This window comes from Xenopus laevis, chromosome 3S (assembly GCF_017654675.1).
Source record: "Xenopus laevis strain J_2021 chromosome 3S, Xenopus_laevis_v10.1, whole genome shotgun sequence".
NCBI classification, from domain to species: domain Eukaryota; kingdom Metazoa; phylum Chordata; class Amphibia; order Anura; family Pipidae; genus Xenopus; species Xenopus laevis.
In genome coordinates, this window is record NC_054376.1 from 69,817,530 (window position 1) to 69,844,912 (window position 27,383).

The 27,383-nt window shown below is 38.0% G+C and overlaps 3 protein-coding genes across 9 annotated transcripts in view; 2 read left to right on the forward strand and 1 right to left on the reverse strand.

The window, feature by feature from the left end:
• On the reverse strand, nucleotides 1-21,320 carry dclre1c.S (DNA cross-link repair 1C S homeolog). Of its 6 annotated transcripts, none has more exons than XM_018255738.2 (14): nucleotides 20,702-21,320; nucleotides 11,573-11,624; nucleotides 11,352-11,436; nucleotides 10,451-10,510; nucleotides 9,934-9,989; nucleotides 8,670-8,771; nucleotides 8,392-8,464; nucleotides 7,951-8,091; nucleotides 6,914-7,015; nucleotides 5,621-5,757; nucleotides 4,480-4,534; nucleotides 4,047-4,135; nucleotides 1,898-1,998; nucleotides 1-1,361 (listed from the first exon to the last, which is right to left on the reverse strand). In XM_018255738.2, the coding sequence occupies exons 2-14, from the start codon at nucleotides 11,617-11,619 to the stop codon at nucleotides 427-429; spliced, it is 1,983 nt and encodes a 660-aa protein (XP_018111227.1). In that variant the 5' UTR covers nucleotides 11,620-11,624; nucleotides 20,702-21,320; the 3' UTR covers nucleotides 1-426. The 6 variants fall into 6 exon arrangements, with proteins under 6 accessions (XP_018111227.1, XP_041444402.1, XP_018111225.1 ...); XM_041588468.1 differs by having other exon boundaries at nucleotides 11,577-11,624; nucleotides 20,702-20,773; XM_018255736.2 differs by lacking the exon at nucleotides 20,702-21,320 and adding an exon at nucleotides 12,473-12,692.
• On the forward strand, nucleotides 13,099-16,574 carry meig1.S (meiosis/spermiogenesis associated 1 S homeolog). The gene is given in 3 exon segments (NM_001171698.1): nucleotides 13,099-13,167; nucleotides 14,185-14,326; nucleotides 15,885-16,574. Coding segments are annotated over 2 exon segments (267 nt in total). The 5' UTR covers nucleotides 13,099-13,167; nucleotides 14,185-14,188; the 3' UTR covers nucleotides 16,014-16,574.
• Nucleotides 20,325-27,383, forward strand: part of tmem243.S (transmembrane protein 243 S homeolog) — a 9,279-nt gene continuing 2,220 nt past the window's right edge. Inside the window, 3 exon segments of one of the 2 annotated variants that reach the window (NM_001092915.1) lie at nucleotides 20,378-20,506; nucleotides 22,159-22,415; nucleotides 25,240-25,290. In NM_001092915.1, coding sequence (NP_001086384.1) covers nucleotides 22,338-22,415; nucleotides 25,240-25,290 — 129 coding nt within the window. In that variant the 5' untranslated portion in view covers nucleotides 20,378-20,506; nucleotides 22,159-22,337. 2 annotated transcript variants of the gene reach the window in all.

Here is a 27,383-nt window from a genome sequence, read left to right on the forward strand (position 1 = left end):
AGTCAATACAATCACTTAGGGTGCCTAACATTTGGCACCCCCAAGTGCAGGATGCCTCCTTTAAGGTTTTATGGTCAATTTTCAGCAACAAGGTGTCAACAGCTCCATAAGGGCTCTTACAACCTGATCCTGAAAATGGGCTGCATTTCTTCTTGCCCTTCCCTACGGTGGAACGCAGGAGAGATCTGCCACAGGGCAATGCAGCAAGAAGCGCCAGTGTCTGAGGCCGAAGAAGATGCCAACACAGTTGTAAACCTCTATGAAACTATGTAAAACACACAATAGATTTCTTTAAAAAATCCATTAACAAAAAAGATACATTTTCATATGTCCCAGTTAGGAGCCAGCTACTCCATATTGGGTGATCCTATTCCATTGTATAGTTGTTTATCTTACAAATACACAATATTTTACCCTTTGTTTATTCTATAAAACATTATCTCCCATTGCAAGCCTCTTATACACATGTTGCAGTTTATCTGCTTGTGGTTGTTCAGTTCCAGGAGTAGAAGGAATGTCAAAATCAGAAGAACTTTGGGAGTCTGACTTTAGCTCAGAGTTCAGTAATGAACTATCGTCTGTGTATTTTGCCTTAGGAATTCCAAATACTTTAGTAGGAGATGTGGTCACAAGGTCAACAGTTTGATCATTGAGCTTCAGGTTTGGAGACTCATTAACTCCGGAGGCTTCAGGAATCGCCGACTCATCAATAGCAGATAGAGTAGAATATCTATGTGTAACACACAGTTCTGCAGCTCTCTTTTCCTGAGAAGATAGCAGGACAGTGTCAGCTTGACTGTCCCATCCTTGACTACCTTGTTCAGAGATGTGAGTTGACTGAGAGGAATTCATGGAGGAAATATGAGTAGAATCATCATCGGAATCGCTGAACAATTTTGGTGAGAGGGAAGCCATACCATCTCCAGATGCTGGATTATGTTCTGTATCTGTATCTGAGACATCAACCTTTCCCAAGATTTGAGGCCTGAAGAAGGAACTCCATTCAGGTACATCACTTTCCTCTGCATTAGTTGTTGCTTGTTTTAAGTCAATGTCACCAGAATTCCTGGAAGCAGTCTCAACTTGTGAAGTTTCTATTATCTTAGAGGATGCTTCTTCCGTACCTTCTTCCTCCTCATCTTCGTCCTCCCCATTAGATTCCTCACAGTCAATATAGTCTACCGGCAAGACTGTGTTGACTGACATGTCAGTGGGGTTACCTGCAGGTCTGGCATTCTCTTTGTGGACTGCAGATGAAATAGGGCCACACTGTTTTGAGTTCCAGTGGAGATCTCGGGCAATCTTGTTCCTCACATGAGTCAATGGATAATCATCAAATAAAGAATCAATACCATCTTTATCTGTAGAATGAAAATATTTTATGAAAGCTGCTGTTGAAGGGGTGTTAAGGAATAATTTGCATGTAATGTTTTATATGTGGAAATATTACAGATTGGTATTGTAACTGGCAAATAAATGGCTGAGGTGTCTAATGCAAGCAGCACAGAGAAGAGTCTAGAGTAGGCCAAGAGGGTGTAAGGATTTTAGTTCATGGGACATCATATATAGCAGTGCTTTTGTGACCCCCCTTTAAAGTTTTCTATATGTTTATATGAATGTGACCTAAAACATCATCTTATTTTCAAACAAACCCTAAAAGTAGATAAAGAAAACCTAGTTCATCTAATGAAACACAAATTATTATATAAATAGATGACCAAACATAATAATTGGGGTTTTGATTGTTTAACTAGGTTTTCTTCATCTACTTTTAGGACTTGTTTGGAAATCAGATGGTTTTATTTTAGGGCACATTCCTATAAAAATATAGGAAAAAGGGTTCACAAACTTTCAAGCACCACTGTAGAGTATAGTTAGGATAGAGCTGCTTACTTACCTGTGTCTTGAGCATCCACATGTCTCACTCTCTTCAGGGCTCCAAGTGGTTTATACTTTACCACTGAACTGTCAGAATAAGATCTACATAGAGGTTTTAAGCTGTAAAATGACACAGAGCTTGTAATAAATGCTTTACACGGAAAAGAGAATAAATATTATATATATTTCTGCATTACACAGCAAAGCAGTGGTAGATCTGATCCTAACTGTAATACAAGGTGCAGAACTTAAATAGGAATGCCACACCCAAACTGATTTTTTTTCCTAAAAAAAAGGAAATATAATTTCAAGAAACTCTCCAATATACATTAAAAATTTCCATTGGTTTTAAAGTAATTTGCAAATGTAATTGTCATTAAAAGCAGTATCTGTGTGGCATTTTAGGCTTGTGACACACGGGCAGATTCAAGGAGATTGTCGCCTGGCGACTAATTGTCTCTTCTTCTGGGCGACAATCTCTCCGAACTGCCTTCACGTATCTTGCCGTCCGCTATAATGAAAAGTAGCCTGCGCTAAAGCACACGCAGCGCTTTGTTTTCCGTGTGCTTTAGCGCAGGCGACTTTTCATCATATCGGACGGGAAGACACGTGAAGGCAGTTCGGGGAGATTTTCACCCAGAAGAAGAGGCAATATAATTATATATCTATTTCTAGCCTCAGTCTTAAGTGAATAATTGTAAAACATGTTTTTTCCCCAACCCATCAGCCTTAAGCTGGCCATAGATGTAAAGATTTTTAAAAGATCTGATCATCATTGTGAGACCACGATTATCTCGATCGTACGAATTGTCCATCAACTAAAAAGACCAATTTGTCAGGAAAACAAAGGGGAGCTGCCTGTTTGTCCCTGCAAACATAGATAGATTGCACTGGGACCGATAAAGATTTTTTAACCTGGCCGATCAATTTCCTGACAGAGGTCGGCCAAAAAATCATAAGATGTTCGATCGTTTGAATCCTACTAACTGCACAATAATTTAGATGGATTGGTCAGATTTCTCTAAAATCGGTCGTTCGGCAAGAGAAATCTTTGCGTCTATGGGGACCTTTATACTCTCGGGGAAGTTGGTTCCATAAGTCCACTAAATATACACATATGTCAGGAAGTAAGGCAAGATATCCCAAATGTATTGACACTACAGATAAGATTTTGGCATTGCCCTTGCTTAGAACACAAATTAGATAATGCTATCTGCAAAATGTCTAGCGTGTTTTAAGCTGGCCATAGACGTTCAGATTTTACCCTTGTATCTGACGAACGATAGGACGTCCCAATCTTTCGGCCTGTCACTATTCATTCAGATTAAATACAGTAGTAAAAGAACAAATCAGAAGATGTTCTGGCGGTGACAGCAATCATATGAAAGTTATGTCCTACAAATATCAGTGACAGTCGCCCACTGATATCGTCAGATAGGCAATGGAGAGAAATTATCTTTAGCTGACAGAAATCTTTTAACCTAAGCAATAGACTAAACGACCGATCGCCATGGTATGAAAAATATCAGGACGATCCACACATGGTCCAAAAATCGCACAGAACTTTCATACAACTATATCTTTGCGTCTATGGCCAGCTTTAGGCAACACGTCAGATTCATATGCCCACAACATATATACTTTATGGAGGAATGTCTCAGGCGGAGCCTGAAAAAAATACAGATTTGCCAACAAAACAGTGTCAGGGTGAACAATCTGTTTCAGAGAATACACAAATCCTGGATTTAGTTCATGATTCAACCAAATCCAAGTCTTTTTCATCAGGATTCAGATAATTGCAAGAGCCTGGCTGAACCAAATTCTTCAAATCAAGTGACTTTATGTCAATTAAGGGGTTCAAAAGCTTTCCCCTGCACTGACTCTCTCCTCCTTCTGTTCCCTAATTTGCATATTAAAAAGCAAGAACATTATTGTAAAAGAGGAGCTGGAATAGTTTGTAAATTAGGGTTCACATTTGGCCTAATCGAAAGATTGGGGATTCGCCTGAATTCCAAAAATAGGAGCCCAGTACATCCCAATTAGTACTGCCCACATGCTGCACCTCATAATCTGTGCCATATACAAATAAATGTATGCATACAGACTACAAATAGCATTTAAAATAAGAAACTGTTTCACTTTAAGAGAAAAGCTTTTAAAATACTCACATGCTTTCTACATATTCTATTGATTTCCCCACAGGAATCACATTAGGATAAACATTCATGGGCAGGATGTATCCCAGGAAATCTTTAATCTTAGTTCAAAAGAGACATTTATTAAAAAAGCAAGAACATGAATGTAAAAAGAGGAGATGGAGTAACTAAGCAAATAACATAGTACACAAGTAATAAGGAAACAAGAAGCACGGATCATTAGATGGAAAACCCAGCACAGGTTTTTTCTTATTAACATGAATTTATAGAGGGACAATGGCATATTTCATAGTGGACCTCCTTGATAAACTGATCCTATATGAGACAGCACAGCAAAGTTACATTTACTGTCATTTTAGGTCGTTTTTATTTCCATTAAAACACAAGTCAATAGTGGAACCTGTAGTTGTTACATTTTACTGTAAATTAAAATCGGGTACATTACCTCACTGTATGAGGAATGGAAAGAAAAACAAGCACGATAGGAACTCTCTCCAGTCCTGGACATGAAAAAGAAGAATAAAAATATGTTCTTGAAGGAATAGTGACATTAAAAAATAAAAATGATTTATATGGATTTTGTGTGTGTATAAAGAAGCTTTCACATGCTCTCATTTCTTTACACTGCATTTACTCGCTCTGGTGGCAGCAGATTTTCTTTAATCTCTTGCCTAGGAGGTAAGGAGGCAATAATGAATACTATATGCTGCCGGTTTCACTCTGGGTTAAAAACTATGATGAACTTTATTGAAGATTCCCATAGATCTGCTATGGTCCCTGTTTCAAATGAGGGTGGGCATGTCCTAAAGGTCCCTGCCAGAACACAGTGGGGGGGAAGTAGCCAATCACAGCTCTGAAGTCACACAAGCAAAGACAAGCTTCATTTCCTATCATATTAGCCTAGCTTCTGTCTTCCTATCCTACAGTGCAGTGTATTAAGTGCTCCCCTGCACAACCTGGGAAAGGAGGCAGCAGGAAGTGTAACAAATTGGTGAGAATAGTAAGGTTTGTGCAGAAATCTTTAATAAATCAGTCCAAACATCCCTTCTATATTTAAGAGTATAATGCACTGGGAGATTTTTGTTTTTCACACAATATATCTCCTTTAACAGAATTTAAAATTCTGAAGGGGTCAAATACAATTCTCCAGACATTGTGCAAAGTGCATAAATAGGCTGCACATTGTACAGATGTCTGGATGTCCACCTTGTGTTTATGGGATTAATGGCATCTAATCATTCCACTCCCAGCAGTAAAGGGGTGATTCTCCATAGGATGAAGTTTGAAATAATATATCATGCAAAAGAGTCTTATTAATATAAAAACACATCCATTCCTGCAGTTTTACTAGAAAACCCTATATAATCCCCAAGGAAGTTTGAGTCATATTCACATGGCTCACTGAAACTGTCACATGGCTCAGCTGATGGAGGTGTCCGATATAAAAATCACCTTTGGGTCTAAACAGTGATGGCTATACCAAGCCATTAAGGATGCACCCTCTAACTGTAGGTGCAGGAGGTCCCACAGGATTACATTCTTGCTAGTGCTTTGCTTTTCCAAGTGTGCTCTTTAAGAAAGCCTACCTTACAATCACATTGGTCTTCCTGGTCCTTTCCCCAAACCACATAGTGGATGGTTTAATGCTGATGACATGTAGAGGGATGCCATCATCTGAGAGCATTCCACAGGGCATCCTATTACCTCGCATGAACGCTTCATTCTTAGAAAAGATAGATGTAAAGCCATTACCAATAAAACAATCAAAAGATAGGTAATTTGTCCCAGATTCTAACTGGCTGGCTATAAAAATAATTTTTTGTTAAAATAATTATTTGAATAAAAAAATCTTCAGTTCAGTATAAAAAACCCCCAGATATTATGGTACACTTTGAGCATATCAGCAATAGAACAGAAACTTGTACAAATGAAAACGCACTGCTCCAGCAGAATCCTGCATTGAAGTCCACTTTTCAAAAGAGCAAACAGATTTTTGTATATTTAGTTTTGAAATTTGACATAGGGGCTACACCTGTTTTTAGTTTTTCAGGTGCCCTCGGCCATGGGTGCTCTGGTAAACATAAACAGTCACTCTTTACTGCTGCACTGCAATTGAAAGTGATATTGATCGCTTATCTGAAAGCAGTTCCATTGTGAAGTGCTGGCTCTTTCAGGAAGCACAGGATCAGGCACAATGCACAAAGATGGCTGCCTACACACCAATATTACCGCTAAAAAAAAATACATTTTAATTTATAGAATTAATTATTTGCAATGTAAATAGTGTTATTTATATATAAAAGTACACCATAAAATTCATGACAGAATCCCTTTAACACAGAATACATTCAGAGTTGTCATGTCATTTGTAATAAAGACAGTTGAGTATAGGTCATGCTATTTACTTATTTTAATTGAAATCTTTAGTGTTTTGTAATTCACTGTACCAAAATGACTAGAACAGTGAAATTAAAGACATTAGCAATAATATTGTAGCCTTACATAGCAACATAGTCCTTTGGCAGTTGGAGGCTATTTGTAAGACCTTTATATAAGAATACATTTACTATATAAAGAAGCTTTGCATTCATTCACTGAAAACAAATGCTCTGAAGAGGTGGGATAAAGAATAAGATGAACGTGTCTTTAATTTCACTGTTCTAGTCAGTTTGGTACAGTGAATAACAAAAAACTAGAGATTTCAATTAAAATAAGTAAACAGCACAACCTTTACAAGCCCTGTTTATTAGGATCATACAGGAAAAGGGTGTATACTACTACTATAGAGCCCAGTTTTTTGATAACCAATTTATCATCTGCTTTTCCACTTTTTACTGTAATATGTTATTATAAAGAACACTATATAACCTCTTAATTACCACAGGATGTCGGCAGGCATGTATTTGTGTCCGGCGGTCAGTTGTTATATGACACAGGATTTCAGGCATGTTTTTAAACATGTCTAACATATTCACATGGACCTAAATATAGAAACAAACATTACTCTAAAAGTACACATGAAACAGAATTCAGTGATTTAGCAAATAAAGCTTCCAGTACAAATGTATATCCATAATGTCTTCGGACACTGATAATCAGACGTGTAAACAAAATGGAACTTGTTCTATTGATTCATGGGAGAGCCTTATAATTTATAGAACATCATCTTGGTTTTTCAGGAAAAAAAAGCATAGTAGATGCCTAACTGGACGTAAGCAGACCACACACTGGAAGTTCTACGTATTTGTTAAAGTTGCCAAGCAAGCAAATCTTATACATGGGACAATAAGCTATTGACTCAGTCGAGAGTCCGGGATAGGTCACCAGGAAGAGCTTCAAGACAGGACTATCCCCTGGTTTATTCTAAAAGTCTATTTAATAGTAACTAAAAATCAAATTATATTGCATTTAACATATACTAAAGGGGTGGTTCACCTTTAAGTTAACTTTTAGTATGTTATAAAATGGCCAATTCTAAATAATTTTTTTTTTTTATTTTGTACAGTTTTTAAAATGTCTGCCTTCTTCTTCCAACTCTTTCCAGCTTTCAAATGGGGGTCACTGACCCCATCTAAAAACAAATGCTCTGTAAGGCTACACATGTATTGTTATTGTTACTTTTTATTACTCATCTTTCTATTCAGGCCCTCTGCTATTAATATTCCAGTCTCGCATTTAAATGAATGCATTGTTGCTAGGGTAATTTGGACCCTAGCAACCACATTGCTGAAATTGCAGACTGGAGAGTTGCTGAATAAAAAGTTAAATAACTCAAAAACCATAAATAATAAAAATGAAAATCAGTTGCAAATTGTATCAGAATATCACTTTTTATATCATAATAAAGTTAACTCAAAAGGAGAACAACCCCTTTAATATAGGTATTTAAAAACATTCTACTGTACAATAAAATAACCTTTGCTCCAAATTCCTCACTAAGGTTTGTGAATAAATACTCATAGCCGTAAGCTGCTTTACAGTTGAGCCACACAACATGATAAGGACTCAGTGTGATCCAACTTCGAACCAGCTCCAAAATTCCAAACAAGCATTCTTCCTACAAAAAAACAAAAATAACAGACTGTAAACCCCAATAAGCAGGGTTCTCTCCCTTCTAGTGCACAGCATTGTGAAATATGTTTGTAACATGTAAGTAATAGTCTACATTTAAACCTGTAAATGTCTAATGAGAACCTGGTTTAGTGCTGATAAATATAAACAAAAATAAAACATAAAAAATAAGGAAACTAATCCATATTCATATTGTGAATTCTGTGTTTACTTGGTTTAATATAACAGATTGTAAATTGTTTAATGTATCAGTTTTATTAATGTAGCCATTAAAAAACAAACTTACCCTGCTAGGAATCTGAAAATATTTAGGGTCACAAAACGTAGTATCCAAATAAACACTCTCTATGTCTTTCACTCTATTAAAAAAATGTAGAAAAAGTTATATTATATTCTCATCTTGCAACCTGTAGTTTTTAGCCAAAACCACAGTTCTTAAAAGCTGCATTTAACATACAGAACATTAGCTTGCAGTGAAGGCACAACAAGAGGTTAATACAATATGTGAAAAGAAAGAACATGCATGCAGATAGCCTGTCTGTAACCCCAACATTTTCTAAACACCTGTTTCCTGAGTGTAGAAGCTCCATACGCGCCACTTCTCCTTTTGCAAGCCGAAAATCACCTGTATACAGAACGGTGCCGCCGTTTCCTTGGAACAAAAACCTAGAAAACAGAATACTGATCAGAAACGGTATAATCAGATTAAACTGTTGAATTTCCAATGCCAGCAACAAGCACGTAAAGCTTCTACTTCTGCAAACGATTGAATGACTTACTGAGATGAAAAAATGCAGCCATAACATAAACACACAAAAGTAGGTGAACAAATACAATACAGCAATGGTTAGTAAGGCCTAGTAACCAAATCTAGATTGGAAAGCTGCAGAATCAAACAAGGTAAATTATTCCAAAACTGGAAAAAAAGACTATTCACAGTTTATCTTAAAGGAACATCAAAAAATTAAAGTGTTTTTAAGTTATGAATAAATAATGTACTGCTGCCCTAAACTGGTAAAACTGTGGTGTTTGCTTCAGAAAGACTATTATAATTTATATAAACAAGCTGCTGTGTGGCCACAGGGGCAGCCATTCAACCACAAGACAAATAATAGATAACAGATAAGCTTTGTAGAATCGCAATGTCTACTACAGGGCTTAACTGTTTTCAGCTGTGTAACCTGTGCGTTTTCTCATTTTGCAGATTTGAATGGCTGCCCCCACAGCTACCCAGCAGCAGTGTTTATATATACTATATTAGTTTTACCAGTGCAGTACATTATATTTTAATTAATTAAATACACTTTCATTTGCTGTGCTTCTGTTCCTTTAAAGGAATTAATTGTTCAGTATAAAAATAGAAACTGGGTAAATAGATAATATATAAAATGTTTCTAATATAGTTAGTTAGCCAAAAATGTAATGTATAAAAGCTAGTGACAAGCATGGTCACATGGTGAGAAATTTTGTTGAAATTAGTCAAACTTCCTGAATATATCTGGGCACAGTAAGCTTTATTTCTTTTATGACTTCTGAATGGAAATATCTCATGAGAGAATGCCCCACCCCTCTAAATAATGCTGGATCACCATTTTGATTTGGAAGAAACAAAGTCTGCAGCACAAGCTGCAGTTTCTCATCTTCAAAGTGATACACAGAGAGTACTCATGGGATACCTAAAGCAGATGACAAATTATGAGTTTTTATATGAGTTTTTATATTAAACCCCTCCTCTTTTAAAGTTTATATTTTAAGTATCTGCTTAAGACGAAGATTTTTAGCAGTCCTTTTCTGAATAATCTCTAATTTACTGGCATGGAGGTCATACATTACTGATCCTGGACAGTGACCTGCAGGTAAAAGTGTGACCACAACATCTTCTTTCTGAAATATAGAGAAAAGCAATTTAAAAAATCCCCACCCTCCAGTGGTACAAATAGTGGTAAACTCATCACTTTTCTACCAATATTATTATTATTATATATACTTAAATAGCAAAAACTATATCTGGGCTCAGCACTGAAAATATTTGAAGGAGAAGTACCTCCATATTAGTTTTATAGCCCTCAATGCAAAGCTTTCCAGGCTAGTCCAAAAGCATATAAACTGGCAGTTTAATGCGATACAATGAAATTTAAAGAGAAAGGCAAACAGCATACCTGGAAGGAAAAATAAGCAGTGGCGAAGGGAGGGGGCAATATCTTTAGTGCTGTATAGGGCAAATTGCACAGTAGCCCTATACCATGCATCACTCATATATGGAGCAATATGTTTTGAGGCTTTCCTTTTATTTTTACTACGAGACATCCTTGATCTATAAAACAACAACTTTTTCTATTACTTACATCACCTGTTGCTTCATCGACCAAAGAAATCTGAGTTGGAGTGTCAATCTCAATAGATATCTGAAGGGGGGGGGGTATAGAAATAAACACAACTTAATAGTGAAAATGAGGTGCAAAAAGGCATGGAAAGCCAAGAAACCTGCTGAAATCTGTCAGTTTTTAGTAAGCAATCCTGCCCCCTATCAGCTGGTTTAGTCCTAATAGATGGCCCATAAAAAGGGTTTCTCATTAATAAAGTCTCACACAAAAAGCATCTCATGATGGACAAAAGCAAAGACCTCTCTCAAGACCTTTGCAACCGTATTGTTGCAAAAAGATACTGATGGCATTGGTTACAGATGTATTTCTAAGCTTCTGAATGTTCCAGTGAGCATCGTTGGGGCCATAATTAAAAAGTGGAAAGAAAAACAATTCACCCTAAGGAAGTATGAATTGAGAAAGAATCTGCTGCCATCTACAAGGATGCTAAAGATGAAACAAGGGTGGACATTTCAGCAAGACAGTGATCCCAAACACATAGCCAAAGAAACTCTCAATTAAGCTGCTAGAATGGCCCAGTCAATCATACTGTTATTGTTTAAAATTCCAATTAGATATTTGTGATCACAAGTACAAGTTATTGTACTGCTATTCCACATTAGAGCTCCTTTCTCTATGTAGTGGATTAATATATTTTTATCTGGCTCAAGGGACTTTTTTTTTATATATATATATATATATAGATTATTTATCTCCCTACCTGTATCTGGATCAGAGTAAAATTAATTATTAGTCTATTTGAATGTTATGTAAATTATTATTTATGTGAGTTAAAATTAATATTAAAACTGTGGTATAAACTTGTCCTGCTATAATTTAATGTTTAGGTTAACAGATTTAAATAAGGAAAACAGGAACTTACCATACGATTTTCCCAGAATGCATACTTTGGATTTGTGAGAAGAAGTTCTTTTGTGACTGGGGAACAGTACAGGTTAACCTTAAGGCTAAAAAATAAAGCAATGCATTTTTAATCTATGCTTTTATTAAAAGGAATATCTACTTCATGATCATAAGACAAAAATTTTTTTTTTAAGTTAAACCTATAGCATGTAGAAAACATCGAAGGTATAAAAGACACACCTACACTGCAGTCTTCGTTTCAGAAACGGAGCCCTCAGTCCTTTCATGTGGTCTATAAAGAGAAATGTAATTGTGAAAAAATTTTGAGAAGGATAAATGTACAGTATTGCATTCATGCTAGGACGATGGGTGGCTATACAGTGGTGCTTGAAAGTTTGTGAACCCTTTAAAATGTTATTTTTATATGAATGTGACCTAAAACCATCTGATTTTCAAACAAGTCAGAAAAGTACATGAAGAAAACCTAGTTAAACAAATGAAACAAAAATTATTATATTTGGTCATGTATTTATTGAAAAAATTATCCAATTACATATCTGCGTGTGGAAAAAGTAAGTGTGTCAGTCTTCACTTACTTTCGCCCAGTATTTGGTGTGACCCCCCTTGTGCAGCAATAACTGCAACTAAACATTTTTGGTAACAGTTGATTTTAGCCCATTCCTACTAGGGATGCACCGAATCCACTATTTTGGATTCGGCCGAACCCCCAAATCCTTCATGAAGGATTAGGCCGAATACCGAATCCTAATTTGCATATGCAAATTAGGTGTGGGAAGGGGAAAACATTTTTTATTTCCTTGTTTTGTGACAAAAAGTCACACAATTTCCCGCCCGGCCCTAATTTGCATATATAAATTAGGATTGTGTCCCCAAAACAGTCACAACAAAGGTTGAAGGGAGGGGGTTGTTTAAAAAGAGCTCAGCATCACTGGTTAAACTAACTCAGCTAATTAATGCATAGTGAAAAGCACAATAACTCTACATTAATTAGCAACCCTTTAGAATATGTGCTAATTAAAGGAATAGGCGGAATGTATTTCAATTATAGATAGAATATATTTTCATTGTATTCAGAACAGTTGCATCTTGTGCAGACCAGCATTTCCGTGCAGCGCTCACCTTTGTGGCAGTGAGATAAGAAGTAAGCCTTAGCAGACAAGTTTTCCCTATCAAACCTATCGATGGAAATGTCAGGATACTCCTTCATACGCCCCGGGAAAGAACTCATAGTGAAAGTATGGGCCCTATCTATTAGCCCCGCTTAATAACATCTGCAGCTCTTAGTATAAAAAATCCCGGAAGAGGCAGCAAACCAATCAGCGCATGCCTCATCCTGCCCAATAGGAAGAAGGAAACGGGCGGGGTCTTGGCAACACGAATTATGATTCAGTTAAAAAAAAACGCATTATTAGTTAGGAAAACAAGTAAAATAGAGTCTTTTATTAAAACAGATCATATCCCACGTTGGTAATGTTAACCACACCTTCTTCTAAAAGACACTCGTAATTCGAAGATTATTCGGCCTCCAGATGCGGCAGTCGATTGGCCAAGACACACATATATGTGCATGCTGATTGGCTGTCAGCCTGCGACTCGAACTAGCTTGCCCTCGGGTTAGTTTTCACTTGGCCCGCTCTGCTTTTGCCAATAGCGAACTCGCGTTATTGGTTGCTAGGATACCAGCGTGCCTTAGAAACTGACACAGCGTCAAATTTGCGGTGCTGTGTCTTTGCAGTTCGCGTTCTATAGATCGACTGGGCAGCCCTGACGCGTCCCGTCTTTTCTAGTCGTATTAAATCCATAATCCGCATCTGGTAAGAATTGCCTAAATCCACTGACGTTGCATCTTTTAATATGTTTTAAATGAGTACCGCCAGGCTGCTATGGTTTGTGCAGTTTGGCCTTCCACATATAGCCAAGTGGTTAATTGGAGATATAGTATAATTAAATTAGCAGGAGCACATGATCTAATATATCTGAACAGTTTTTGGAATTTATGAAGGCTTCTAATCTCTTCTATGAAATATACTGGCATGGGATCCATTATTCAGAAACCCCATTAATCCAGAAAGCTCTGAATTATGGGAAGGCCATTTCCCATAGAATCCATTTTAATCTAAATAATTTTACATTTTTAAAAATGATTTACTTTTTCTCTCTAATAATTATAACAGTATCTTGTACTTGATACAAACTAAGATATAATTAGTCCTTATTTGAGGCAAACCAATCCTATTGGGTTTATTAAATGTTCACATTATTTATTAGTAGATTTATGAAGATCCAAATTGCAGAAAGATCTATTATCTGGAAACCCCAGGTTCCTGAGCATTCTCGATAACAGGTTCCATATCTGTACCATGCTGGGATTTTTATTGGCAGGCTTTATTTTAAAAGAGTTACTGTGAGTTTATTTGGCCTTAGGTCAGCATGCAGGAAAGATGGTGGCTTTACCTGAACACTGTTAAACACAATTGAATTACCATATATGCACTGTTTGGAACATTTTGGTTTTGTTACAAAGGTGCTTTGCTTTAGGACACCAAGTAACCAAAATATATACGTTTGATAAGATTACCCTGTTACAAACCATTGTGAAGGAACTGCCAGACACTGAACAGATAAAGCAAATACCCTGCCCAAACTCTGTGCCAAAGTTGACAACTGCAAACTAAATTACTAGAACTGTATTTTACTGTTTATCAACCATCTAAGATACACATTCTTGTACAGAATTTTTTTTTTTTAAAAAATCATATGTATTAGGATGGCTATTTCATAAATTAAATTGCCTACAAACATGTCTTAATTGCTATTCACTTTATTGTTAGCACAATGTCTGCCTCTGAAGCAAAACCAAAGTCAATGACTCGTGCAAAACAATGGTCAGATGAGATAGAAAATTTGTACAGGTTTCAGACTGCTGGATACAGAGATGAAGTGGAATACAGGCATGTAAAGCAAGTTGAAATGGTAAGTTTGTTTCATCTATTTCGCCATTTCCCTCTATTAGTAAAGGATAAGGCAATCCAACATACAGCACTCTCTCAAAATATTCTCATCCTTTATCATTAAAGAGGAACTCTACACAAATATTCAAAAAAGATTAGCATTTTGTGTAATGAGAGAAGCTATGGGGCATATCTGTTATCTCTCACCTTTGGGTTCAGGATTATCGATGCTAGAAAACATGAGGAACTTAACTAGCTTATGCCTTTAAAATAGGTGTTGGCTTGGGCAATCACTTTCTTTTAAAAGCCGCGGGGGAGGAAGGACAAGCCTATTAAACCGTTGTTGAGATTAGGGCAATCTCTCCCCTATAAAGTCTGTGGCACACGAGAGTTTAAAGCCTAGTTAGATCAGTACTTTGGTGCTGGTCTGGGCAATCACTCCCTTTTACAAGCCTTAAGCGGGGAGCAAGAAACAAGCCTGTGTAAATAATCAATGCTTTGGTACTGGCAAACCTTTCCCCTATAAAATGCTACTGGCATGGGGGAGGATCAAGCCCACTTAAGCCGATGCCCTGGTCTGAAAACACTGACCCTGAGACATGCAGTGTGAAGGGAGATGCCAATCCAGAAAAAAAGGTTAGGACCACCATATGGGGTTCACCTTGTCGTGGTACGGGGGCTTATCAATTTTATGATCATAATTTTGTCACTAAAAACCCCTGTTTTGCAAAATACATGCATTAGATTAGATACTTAATCCATTTGTGAAACAGTGGACTAGGGAATATGCGTTGATCAATTTTTTCTAACTTAACTAACTTCAGTGTAAAAATACACTCTGAGTTAGTCAGCGACTTGAAGGGGGGACACATGGGACATGACTGTTCAGTGATTTTGCAATTGATCCTTAGCATTCAGCTCAGATTCAAAAGCAAATGGTTATGAACCATATTACCACCCTCAAGTCACTGATTGGTTACTGACTGGTAACAGGTAAGAGAGCTGCAAAGCTGGAAGTTGTGTTCTGGCTATTACATTTTTGGCTAGCTAACTATATTGAGAGAACTTTTTTTATTTTGCACAGCTTATCTATTTGCCCATCTATTTATCTATTTTTACATTGAACAATTTCTTTAAAAGGATAAAAAAATGTGCCAGGTTTTAGGTTGCAAGCTTTTTTTTTAAGTTTTTGAAATCAGATTGTGGGAAAAAAAATGTACATTACAAAATAATTGATCCTTAAAGGACACCTGTTGGCCATAAATATTAATATATAACTGCCTCCAGCCAGCGCTAGGATACTCATAGTGGGAGGGAGCTCCCAGTGCGAGCGGTCATGTAGTGCATAGCACATGTGCATAATGTTCTTCTGACGTCACACGCATGCACATAATGTGCAAGTTGTGGCATTTGCTTATTATGCACATGCCTGTGCCCCAAGCCTTACATTTTCTCAGTTGCCAAAAGAGCATGCAACACTTTCCTGTATATTCTAGTAGAATTCCACAGCTTTGCAATGCCTATGGTAAAAAAAAAACTTTCCACACCTTAATATAAAACTGTTTTCTTTTCCTCATAAGGTGGATCGATGGCCTGAAACTGGATTTGTGAAAAAACTTCAAAGAAAGGATAATACGTTTTACTATTACAATAAAAAGAGAGAATGTGAAGAAAAAGAAGTCAATAAAGTTAAAGTATATGCCTATTAAAGTTCATTTATTTGCTGTAGTATATATTTTCATTTTCTTTGGCAAACGACATTTTTACAGAAGTAGTGTTATATGGAAAAAAATATTCATTAAGGTAAAGTAGATGCTGTATATGCTCTAGCACATTATTTTTTTTCCTGAATGGCTTTGTTGTCCAGTTGGCGTATATTATGAAATGTTTTGTATATTGTATTTTTACCATTGGAGATTCATTATTCCATACAGAGAGGAATTCATGGACAGGACCATTTTATCTTTTCTAACTCCTTGTTATATTTTAAATCCGATGTTGTGTGCACAGTTGTGCAAAATAATGTCAAACATGGAATGTTTATCGTGATTACATCTAGACATTGCAAAATTGACCACCAATTTTTCAGTGAGTTTAAGTGCAATGAGATGTAGAACTCATAAAGATGTATGATGGTTCCTAGCTCCATGCATTAAAACAAAGATTTATATATGTTTAATGTTTGTTAATATTGCTTCCTGTGTTGCAAGGACATTTATAGAAAAGTAGAATTATACAGTTATTTAAATAAATAGAATTTGCAATTTAAACTTGTGCAAAATTGTTGTTTGTTGCCAAGTCCAACAAATTTGAAAAAAACCTTTTAGGTTTTTCTGTACACTATAATATTAGGATTAAGAGTAGCCAAAATCAATCTTGTCCATCATGAATTACTAACTATAGTACAGTGAGTTCCACTTGTTTATATTTTAAAGGGCAAGAAAAAGCTCACTACCAGAGACTTCCAATATGTTAGTTAGTGAATCCAACCACTATGTTTTTGGGAAAAACTGCATTGGCCCAGAGAAAAAAAACAATTGTACTGCCATTTTACTTACATGTCTATGTATCCCTAGTGCTGTCTGAAATATGTGCATGGCTTTACTTGGGGATGCCATATTACCATCCCTCAGGAATCCACATTTCTTGTCCTTTAATGGTTTTCGCCTCCAATTAGATCAGCTACTTTGGTGGAGGTAAGCTCGATCCAATATAAATAAAAATCATCCAGACTTGGGGGCCCATGTTGCTTGTACTACATCTTCGTTTACCTCAAGCAAAGATCAGCTGTCATGGAGGCAGAGAGCTGCTGTTCTCAGTCTATGGGACTCATAATGAACTGCGTTTGCATTTTGCACATTTGATCAGACATTCTGCTCTTTATATTGCTCTTTATATTGTCAAGCAATTCACCTGATTATAAGTAAGGTTAATTAGTTGTACTTGTGTATGGTTTACAATAAGTAAACAGTTTTTAATATTATTACTTCTTTTGTGCTCAAAACTGTTTTGACCAAGAACACAACTAAAATTGTGCTGTCTTATTTTTTTTCTCAGATTTGGGCTTTGAAATATTATTGGTATATACTGTAAAATAAATGCCAAAATTAGCCAAAAAAGTCGGCCGGGTTGAGTGGCATTGCCCAGCACTGGATTAAGGAGAATAAGAGAAAGTGTTTGCCATACTTACCAAAATTTTCTTTTCCTTGCCATTCTATGCAGCAACACGATAACACATGAATGATTCTTTTTATATAGCACCAACATGTTTTACATTGGTTTTCAGCAGGACTGTCCAACTGGCTGCCATGCAGCCCGCAGCCCACAACCCCCCTTGTGTGGCCCCCACATGAAAGTCTGCCTGCTGTGTTTGCTTACCATGTATAATATTTAATAGGTATCACTACAGAGCTTAAACCTCAAATTCAGGCTCTTCTCCCCTGCATTGTTCATACGTGTGACACCTCTATTGTTGACACCCCTAAAGCCCTGTACTGTTCACATCTGAGACCCAGACTGAAACTGCCCACATTGTTCACCTGTTCACACTACAAACTGCTGGAGGGGCACCAGCACTGTGTCACTGTATGAAGTACATATTAGACTGGTCCTGATAGGTTTCCCTTTCTCCTGCTCTGTTCTGCCTTCCCTATGCTCCCTGTGTGTGCCATACTCTTCCTAGGTTTGCCACCTGGCTGGTATGATGGCTAAACCCAATGTTATTAATAGGGAAAAAAGATAAATATATAGGAAGGCCAGTATTTTTCTCCAGAAATGGTGGCAACCCTATGTGTGCCAGTGGCGTAACTACTGGGGGAGCAGGGGGTGCAATAGGATAATGGCACGCACCCCTGCAGGGCCCCCCGGCAGATCGGGCTTCCCTGTAGCCGGCTGCAGTTGCAAAGAAAATCAGCACAGAGGGGGGTGTGGTGGGGGGCGGCTGTACGGCAGATACCCGGGCCTGTCCCCACCTAGGTACGTTACTGGTGTGTGCCTTACTCTTCCTGTGTGGGGTTTGTTAGCATTTGATTATTGTTAGGAGACCGTAAGGTGTTTCATCATGTGCTGGGGGTGCTGTCTTATCAGGGGAGGAGAAGGCATATGGATTTAAGTTAATATGACTTAACTTTTTTCACATATGAGTGATGCGTGATATCAGCGAGCACCAACCATTTGGTTTTTGGTCTGCTACCACCATTAATGTGTACATGGTCTTGTGGTAACACGGGTGTAGTTTAAAGTGGGTGTGGTTTAAAAATAGGGAGTGGTTAACACTGGCTTCCATTATCGGTCCTCCACCATGTAGGCCAGAAAAATTCTTGCCCTCGGTAGCACAGAAGTTGGAAAGCACTGGTTTACAGAATTGTTCAAAAAGACCTTTGATGGGAAGGTGCTTATATATGATCTGTCTTTTTGGGAATTTTTCCACTTTATTAACTTAATAAAATTTAATATATGCTGATTAAAAGATCTACCTTGAGAATCTGAACTACTGTAATTTTGCTGAAATATCATTTTTCTGACCAGATATAATAACTGGTGTTATCTCCTTCATGAGATGAATTCAGTACTGGACTGGGATGCTAGTGACCCACCAGAAAACCGTGGGCCCACTTTCCAAACTATCTTATAAGAAACTGCTACCAGAATGTTACATTTTAGTTCTGAACTCAAGGACATGGTAAAATGGAACCATGGTGGAACACGGAGACATAAATATTTACCTTGCTAGACCAGTATAGCAACCCTAAAATGCCCCACTGGGTTCATTATTAAAGGGGAACTCCGGCTTCCAAACCAACATTTGATAAAGAGGCCCACATAACACAGAAACCCTTAATATACCCATCACAGTTACCTATTTCCTCAAAAAGTATGAATAAATGCCATTTTCTATGCTGAAATCCAGCTGTTTAACAGTTCTTCTCTTTATGCATCATTTGAAATCCTGGCAGGGAAGGAGGGACTAAACACTGATGTTACAAATTGTAACAACTTCTCCACAGCTTACAGACAGCATGTAGGAACTACATAACCCACAATGCATTGCACTGTGATGTTCCTTTCCTTATTGAAATCACGTGTACGGAACGCATTTTAGGACATCCTGCACCGAAATATCTGTCCTGCATGCAATGTCCTATGCCTTCGGAATGGCGCATCGGTTGCTTTTGCCATCACCCATCATCCAAATCTGCAATCACACCTCCGTCCTCTACCCTCCCTTCTCAGCCGTCACTCATACGAACTCCGCTGTCAGCCTTCTGCCGTCAGCCTTCCTCCCTCAGTATTCCACCCTCAGCCCTCCATTCTCCTCCTTCAGTCATCTGCCTTCTGCCCTCAGTCCTCTTCCTTCCGGGAAGAGGGCGGAAGGAAGAGCAATAAAAGGAAGAGGACTGAGGGTGGAAGATTGATGGCGGGGTTCGTATGAGTGACGGCTGAGAAGGGAGGGTAGAGGACAGAGGTGTGATTGCAGATTTGGACGATGGGTGACGGCAAACCGATTCGCCATTCCGAAGGCATAGGCCATCGCATGCAGGACAGGTATTTCACTGCAGAATGTCCTAAAATGCGTTCCGTACACATGTGCAGGGAAATGTCGGGTTTGGAGGATGCAGGCTAAGGACAGCTGGCTGTTGTACAAAGTAACAGTTGTCAGCCAGCTCAGCAAAGTAGTCAGGAAGATAAGGAGGAGAGCAGGGGGCTAGGCTTAGGGAACTGTTCCAAACCATTAAAAATCATGAAAAGTCTGCATATTTTTTAATTGATGTATATTGCAAAGTTGCTTAAAATTATGTTTACTTTATAAAAAAAAAGCTTGTTATGTTTTTGTGGAGTTCCCCTTTAAGCAAAATAAACAGAAGCAGGTGCTAAGATTAGTTGCAGAATTGAGTTTCAAATGCCATCATACTAGCCATGTGTCTATTCTGTCTAATATAAAATCGCAACTTCTAATATCATTGAGTTAGAAAATCTGTTTTGGTATGGAAGCGTCCACCTCCAGCCGCTAGATGGCGTTGCACTCACATCGTAGAATTCACGTGAGCAAACGCGGAATTTCCTGTAGCTGGAAGGAAGTGGATGTGTTCCAAGCTGGGATGCATATTGTTTGCTCTCACATAGTGATCATCATGTTTTGCAGCAGCTTCTAGTCTCATGGCCGGAGGAGGAAAATGAAGCGACACACTGAACACGCGAGAGCGTAAGAGGAAATGCGATTTTTAAATGTTCCTCCGGCCTCTGTGTTATTGTATCATTATAGTGCAGACTGAGGAGCTTATGTAGCATTGATAGGCTCTACTATGATGTGCTTCCTATATATCAATCAACTTTATATGCAACGCTGTTCAGCATTGCTTTTGTTTACGTCCCGCTTCTAAGCAATTCTCTAGTTTACCTGTGTGTTTCCTTGTCTCCACCTGCCGAACTGGCTGTGGGCTTTCCCCAGTGAGGGCTCTTACGGTGCAGCTGCAATCACGTGTTGTATGTAAAGGTGTCGTTTGAAGGATTAGGATTTCTCTTTTGCCTTTATTATGGGTTCATCAGCCAGTGATGGACAATCTGAGACTCTCCGGCAGTTGGGGAAGTACAAGTGACTGCCTCTGATGAGAGGACTGCATGTTATTCACTGTGAATCCCCTCACAGTATTGTGCAGCAAAGTTTGAACATCTCAGCACTAGCAGCAAATACACTACAGGAAGCAAGGGAACACTTAAAAGTAGCACCATTTAGTGTATTGTACTAGTGTTAGTAGAAATGTGTTTCTTTTTCTGAATATGGCTTTCAATGGCTGACATGATCTTACAGTTCAGGACATCGGTGGCAATGCGTGCACTGACTTTTTTTGGCCAATTTTGAGCTTATTGATTGACAGTTTGAACAAATACAATCAGTTTTTTTTTTACAGATTGTCCTTCAACCCCACTGCAGAAAGTCTGTTCTTAAAACAGATCTGGGATGCTGATGTGCTAGTGATGGGCAGATCTGATTTGGTTTGCTTTGCTGAAAATTCATGAAACGGCGGAAAAATTCGCCAAATGCATTGAAGTCTATTGGCAACAATTTTTTGACTGGCAACCATTTTTTTCACCCATTCTTTGGATGTCATTTTCATGGCAAAACCTAGAGAAGAGTTTCCCCTTCTCACGACTTGATGTCCCTTTCGGTCAAAGAGGTCACTAAAGCAGAAGTATTTTTCATGAACAGATGTTAATCAGTGTGCTGCTGAGCCCCCGAGCAGTTGCAGAATTGGATTCCTCTATAGTTTCACCTCTGTGTGCAATAGCTATATCATAAATGAGCTTGGGGTGAAAAGAGCTTTTGCAACAGTATATGATTGTGGCAGTGTGTTTTTGCAAATCTGTGTAGATGTTCAGGGGATTAGACGCAATGCATTCTGGATGTGAAGGGGAGTTCTTTTGTAACATCGTCTATAGGGCATTGTGTGAGCAATGTGGTCTGCTTTTATGGGGGTGCCTGTGCAATGGTAATATGGCTATGATGTTGGAGAGCTTGTGTAACACAATGTATATGGGGAGTGATACTTGTTTAATGCAGTATAGATTTTGGAGGCTGATCCATACATGCAATTTGGGAGTAGATAGAGTGCATCATAAAACACATAAAAGGTTGATGAACTCAATGTGTAATGTCCATGTGCTGTGGTTCCATTTCAAGCCTTACACAGTCAATATTCAAAATGATTCACTACAAGTAAGTTGTAACTGGTGAACACACTATTGACAAGGCAGCTGTCTCTCCCTCTGTCTCTAAATTGTTGTATTACACCTGCTCTGTAGCCACACCAGTCAGGGAAAAGCTTTATTTGTTTACAGCGTGATGTGTTTTTACAGGAAGAAGCTCACTATGAACTGAAGATTTCTCTTCCAAGCCCCAGCCCGGCACTTCAAGTGTGAATAGTTCCTGAACAAACATTCCATGCCGTGCTCTAAAGGTGCCCACTTTCCTGCTTTATGATAGATCCTCACATACACAGCTTAGGTTAATGACTGAAGAAGCCAGTCCGTTTATCATGGAGGACTACACCACCAGAACCTATGGAACTGGGGGCCTAGACAACAGACCTTTGTTTGGGGAGACCTCAGCAAGAGTAAGTGTGCTTAGTTTCTTTTTCTACCTTTTACATAGTAGTTAATGAAAACACTTCTAAAAATGTTGTTTATGTGTAACACATTTCTGTTCTTCTGTCCCAATCTTTCTTTATATTTTAACAGCTGGTATAAACCAAATAGTTTCTCTTCAACGCAGCATTGGAAGTAAATGTATTTTCTACACCACTGTTTTGGGCTGTATCCTTGCATTTCACATGAATTATGAACACAACACTTTCATTGTTTGGAAACCATTTTGTTTCCAGTTAGGTGTCATGTGGTCTCCAACCATAAGATATTTCTTGTAGGTCAGCTGAGGATATCATTTATGCCTATAATCATTCATTAATTTTCTTTTTGCACATAGTTGATGTGATGTTTTGTGAACATATAGCCACTCCTCTACCAGCAGAAGAGGGATTTTTGCAGAAAATGATGCACCTTCGCATTAGTGCTAAAAATGCGCAGTGCTAAATTAAAAATTGCAATGCTATAAACTACTTAAGGAACAATATTATACTGCCGAATTCAAACTGCTTATATCATCTATGTCTTATTACATATCCCTATTTGTCTATTAAAGGGGTGGTTCACCTTTAAGTAAATGTTTAGTATGTAACAGAATGGCCAATTCTAAGCAATTTTTCAATTGGTTTTCATTATTTTTTATAGATTTATAATTTTTTGCCTTTTTCTTCTGACTCTTTCCAGCTTTTAAATGGGCATCGCTGACCCCATCTAAAAAGGAAATGCTCTGTAAGGCTACACATTTGTTTTTATTGCAAATTTGTATTGCTCATCTTTCTAGTAAGGTCCTCTCCTATTCATATCCCAGTCTTATTCAAATCAATGCATGGTTGCTACGGTAATTTGTACCCTAGCTACCAGATTGTTTATAATGCAAATCGAAGAGCTGCTGATTAAAAAAAGCTACATAACTCAAAACCCTTTAATGATAAAAAAAAAATGAAAACCAATTGCAAATTGTCTCAGAATATCACGCTCTACATCATACTAAAAGGTGAAAGACCCCTTTAAAACAGTGTAGATTTCATTTGTAAAAAAAGCTGGATCACTGTTCATTCACTCCTGGAATTTAGTGCACCGTCATCTGATGGCTCATTTCATCCTGCTGTTTCAGAATAAACACTTACTTGTACAGCTGAAGTGCCTCTGTTTGCTCTGATTAAAGTGCTTATAGCACACATCATACACAGAAGACTCTTTGGTGTTTGCTTAAGAGAAGTGGCGTTGAGAAATATTTTCAGAAGCAGCAGACATAGTGCCGGCAAATGAATGCTTTGAGATTTTCATACTGAATTTTCAGTTTGTTGTTAAAGCACCACTAAATTGCATTGTGCGTGCTTTTGGGAAGTGATTGATTCTCAGCCTGTATATAAATATAAATGCAAGCCGATAATCAGCCTGCCTGTTAGTCTCTGCCTACTCCTGTGTCTGCACTCACAAGCACTGGGTTGGCTTGGGTGCAGACACACGGGGAGGCATATTTATCAAAGGTTGAATTTAGAATTCATGTGTTTTTTTGTTTTTTTAACTCTAATTCAAATATTCTCAAAATTTGATTGGGGGGTTATTTATTAAAAACTGGAATATCTAAAACTCGAACGAATATTATCGACCTGAAAATCTACTAAACTCAAATCAAATTTTTTTTCTCTGAAAAAGATTCGAATGTCAGGAGTAATGATGGGCTAATTTCTCCCGTTTCACATTGCCAAAAAAATTAGAATTTCCCCCGAAATTCGAGGAAAATCATGAAAATTGACGGACCGCATCCTAAAAGCCGATTACATCAATTTTGATGCTGCGTCATTGGCCGGCCGAATAGCATTGACGCATAGAGTTTGGATTATGCACAATTTGAATTTGAGAGTTTTGACCATAAAAAATTTAAAAATTAGATTAGAATTTTCAGTTCAACCCTTAATAAATCTGCCCCATAGAGTGTGAAAATATATACTCGTTTCTGAGGCAAAATATGCTGTGTTTGTCTGCAGTCAGGCCACTAGAGTGCCTGTGAATGTAGACACAGGAGCGGGCAAAGGCTTCTGGATTGGCTGATTCTCACAGGCCCAAAATCAGCTGTGTGTGGCACTTAACCTAAAGGAAAACTAAAGGTATTAACAAAACTAACCAAAAACTGTAAATGATGGCTTTTTTATTCCGGCACCATAGATTCTACAATCTGTGGAACCTAAATGATTAAAAGTTAAAGCAGACCTGCCATCTACACATAAAAAGCTGTAAAATGAAAGTCAAATTAAACAAGGAATCAAAATTATTGAATTCATTTAAACATCCATACCTATTATAAAGGTGTTTAAATATCTGCGTTGCCAATAAAATATTCATAGAGGTGGAACAGTCAATTACTTTCTTTCCATTGAGCGATGTCACTGCACTCCACACATTGCACTTTCCCTGCTCACACTCTATAATTATGTTGGGCACTGTGCATGGGCATTAGGTCCCCCATTCTGGTGCATACACAAGATTTTGTGGTGATACAAAATTTGTCTAAATAACACAAAATAGCACATGCCTGCTTGCTGTGATTGTGTAATTCCAAGACTGAAGGAAACAAAATGTAAATAATAAATACAGTGTAAAGTTCATTTTGCGCAACTAACATGATAGAAAATAATTTGGAATTATTTCTTAGGGTGGAAGGTTCCCTATAAGTACAGATCCTTATTTTCCAAGTGCTGCTTTACTATAGTTGCTATCTAGTTTACATTATTTATCTATAGTACATGATCATGTTAAACCACTTACAGTATGCTTTTCTTGCTGTATTTTCAGGACAGAATCATTAATCTAGTTGTTGGTGGACTAACATCTGTGCTTGTACTTGTAAGTCTAAATAAATATGTATCTTTTTGCAAAATGGTTTTCACCTTTTGACTCTGCAAATGACTGATTTCAAATAGGGATGCACTGAATCTACTATTTTGCGATTCAGCCAAACCCCTTGACTCCTTTTTTTTGAAAGATTCGGCCAAATACCAAACAATCATAATTTGCATATGCAAATTAGGTCGGGACGAGTGAACGAGAACTGCCCACCCAGTGCAGATTCAGTTGGCCACGAACAATAGTGATGTGCGGGCCGCCCCAATACTTGCGAGTCAATCGGGTTGGGGATGACCTTGCACCTCGCTTTCCGTCCCTGGCGGGTCCGGGTTGTGCTCTTCTGCCTGCTCTCCCCACCCGAGACCTTACAATGCCGGCTTCCGGGGTCAAGTTTTATAGACACGCACCTGCTCGCCACTCCCCTTTTGCTACGTCATCGGAAGGGCGGAGCAGGTCTATAAAAGGAACCCGGAAGTCGGGCTTGGGTGGAGGGAGGGTGGATATCGGGCAGGGAAAAACCCGACCTGCACATCAGTAACGCACAAGGGTTTGGCCAAATCCTCCAGAAAAAGGCTAAATACTGAACTGAAATCTGGATTTGGTAACTTGATAACATAAGTTTGGGTCTAATATTTGTAGGTGTATATATTAGGGATGCACATAATCCTTGTACCTGACCAAACTGAATCCAAACCCTAATTTGCATATGTAAATTAGGTGTGGGAAGGGAAATCACGTGACTTTTTGTCACAAAACAAGTAAACATTTTTCCCACCTTTTCCTTTCCCTCCCCTAATTTGCATATGCAAATTAGGATTCGGATTTGGCTGAATCTTTCATGAAGGCCGAAACTTTGAAGACACTGTGACACTACAATAAACTATCGTGATTTTTGAAAACGGAGTGCTGGTCCTTTTAACAATTGTCTACATATTATTTGACCAAGGACCCGGAAAACTGAATATTGTGACGGAGTGCGGGTATTACCCAAGTTTTATATATATATATATATATATATATATATATATATATATATATATATAATACTTTAAAGGCACACATGGCTACCACAGGTGCTGTGTATTTTGTAAAAACCTGAAAATACAGCACCAAAGCACCCATGTGAAGTTTAGAATGTAAACCAATCAAGCGATTATGACAGGCATTTATTATTATTGTATTATGTAGTGCTTGTCAGACTGTTTACAATCTTTGGGTAGTGCTTTGGCGCTGCTTTTTTCTAGGACCCAAAGAAGCTCTGTGTCTCATTGCCCTAAAAGACATGGAAACCTTAAATGTTTGCAACTTACCTTCTGTCCCAGGCTATTGTGCCTCTTCTATAAAAAAAATATGCTAGCCTGAGTTACTAGATTTGGTATCAACCACTACCATCTCCCCCCCCCATCTCTCAGGTAGCCCTTGTTAAAGCTTGAACTGGACACAGTATAGAAATTCTGGTAGGTCCTAGTAGGCAACAAATTACTGGGCATTGAATGAAAGTAGGGATGCACCGAATCCAGGATTCGGCCTTTTTCAGCAGGATTCGCCGAATCCTTCTGCCCAGCTGAACCGAATCCTAATTTGCATATGCAAATTAGGGGCAGGAAAAATATTTTCACCTTCCCACCACTAATTGGCATATGCAAATTAGGGGTTGGGTTCGGTATTCAGCCGAATCTTTCGCAAAGGAAGCCCCTAAATGAAAGTAATGATGGCACTCTCCCCAGTTGTTTACACACAACGATACATTAGTAGCTAACCCAGTTGCAGTGGGGACTGTCACAAAGCAAAGTCTAGTGGGAGAAACAACAGACGTATTGGCAAGTTTCTTCCAGACATATGGATTTCATAGTTGAGGAACTGGTTGCAATTATAATGTACTTTACTAGGAGGCCACACCAATTGCTGTAACTTCTGGCATAGTCCTTCAAGTGAACATGTGAGACTGGTCTCTGTTGTGAAATGTGAACGATTCTAATCATTTAATTTTATATTTCCTGGAAAGAGACCTCAAGGCTAGACTCGGGGCATTGTTCTATTTGTAAAAAAAAAAAAATCAGTACAAACAACCCCACAGAATTTTACACGGATAA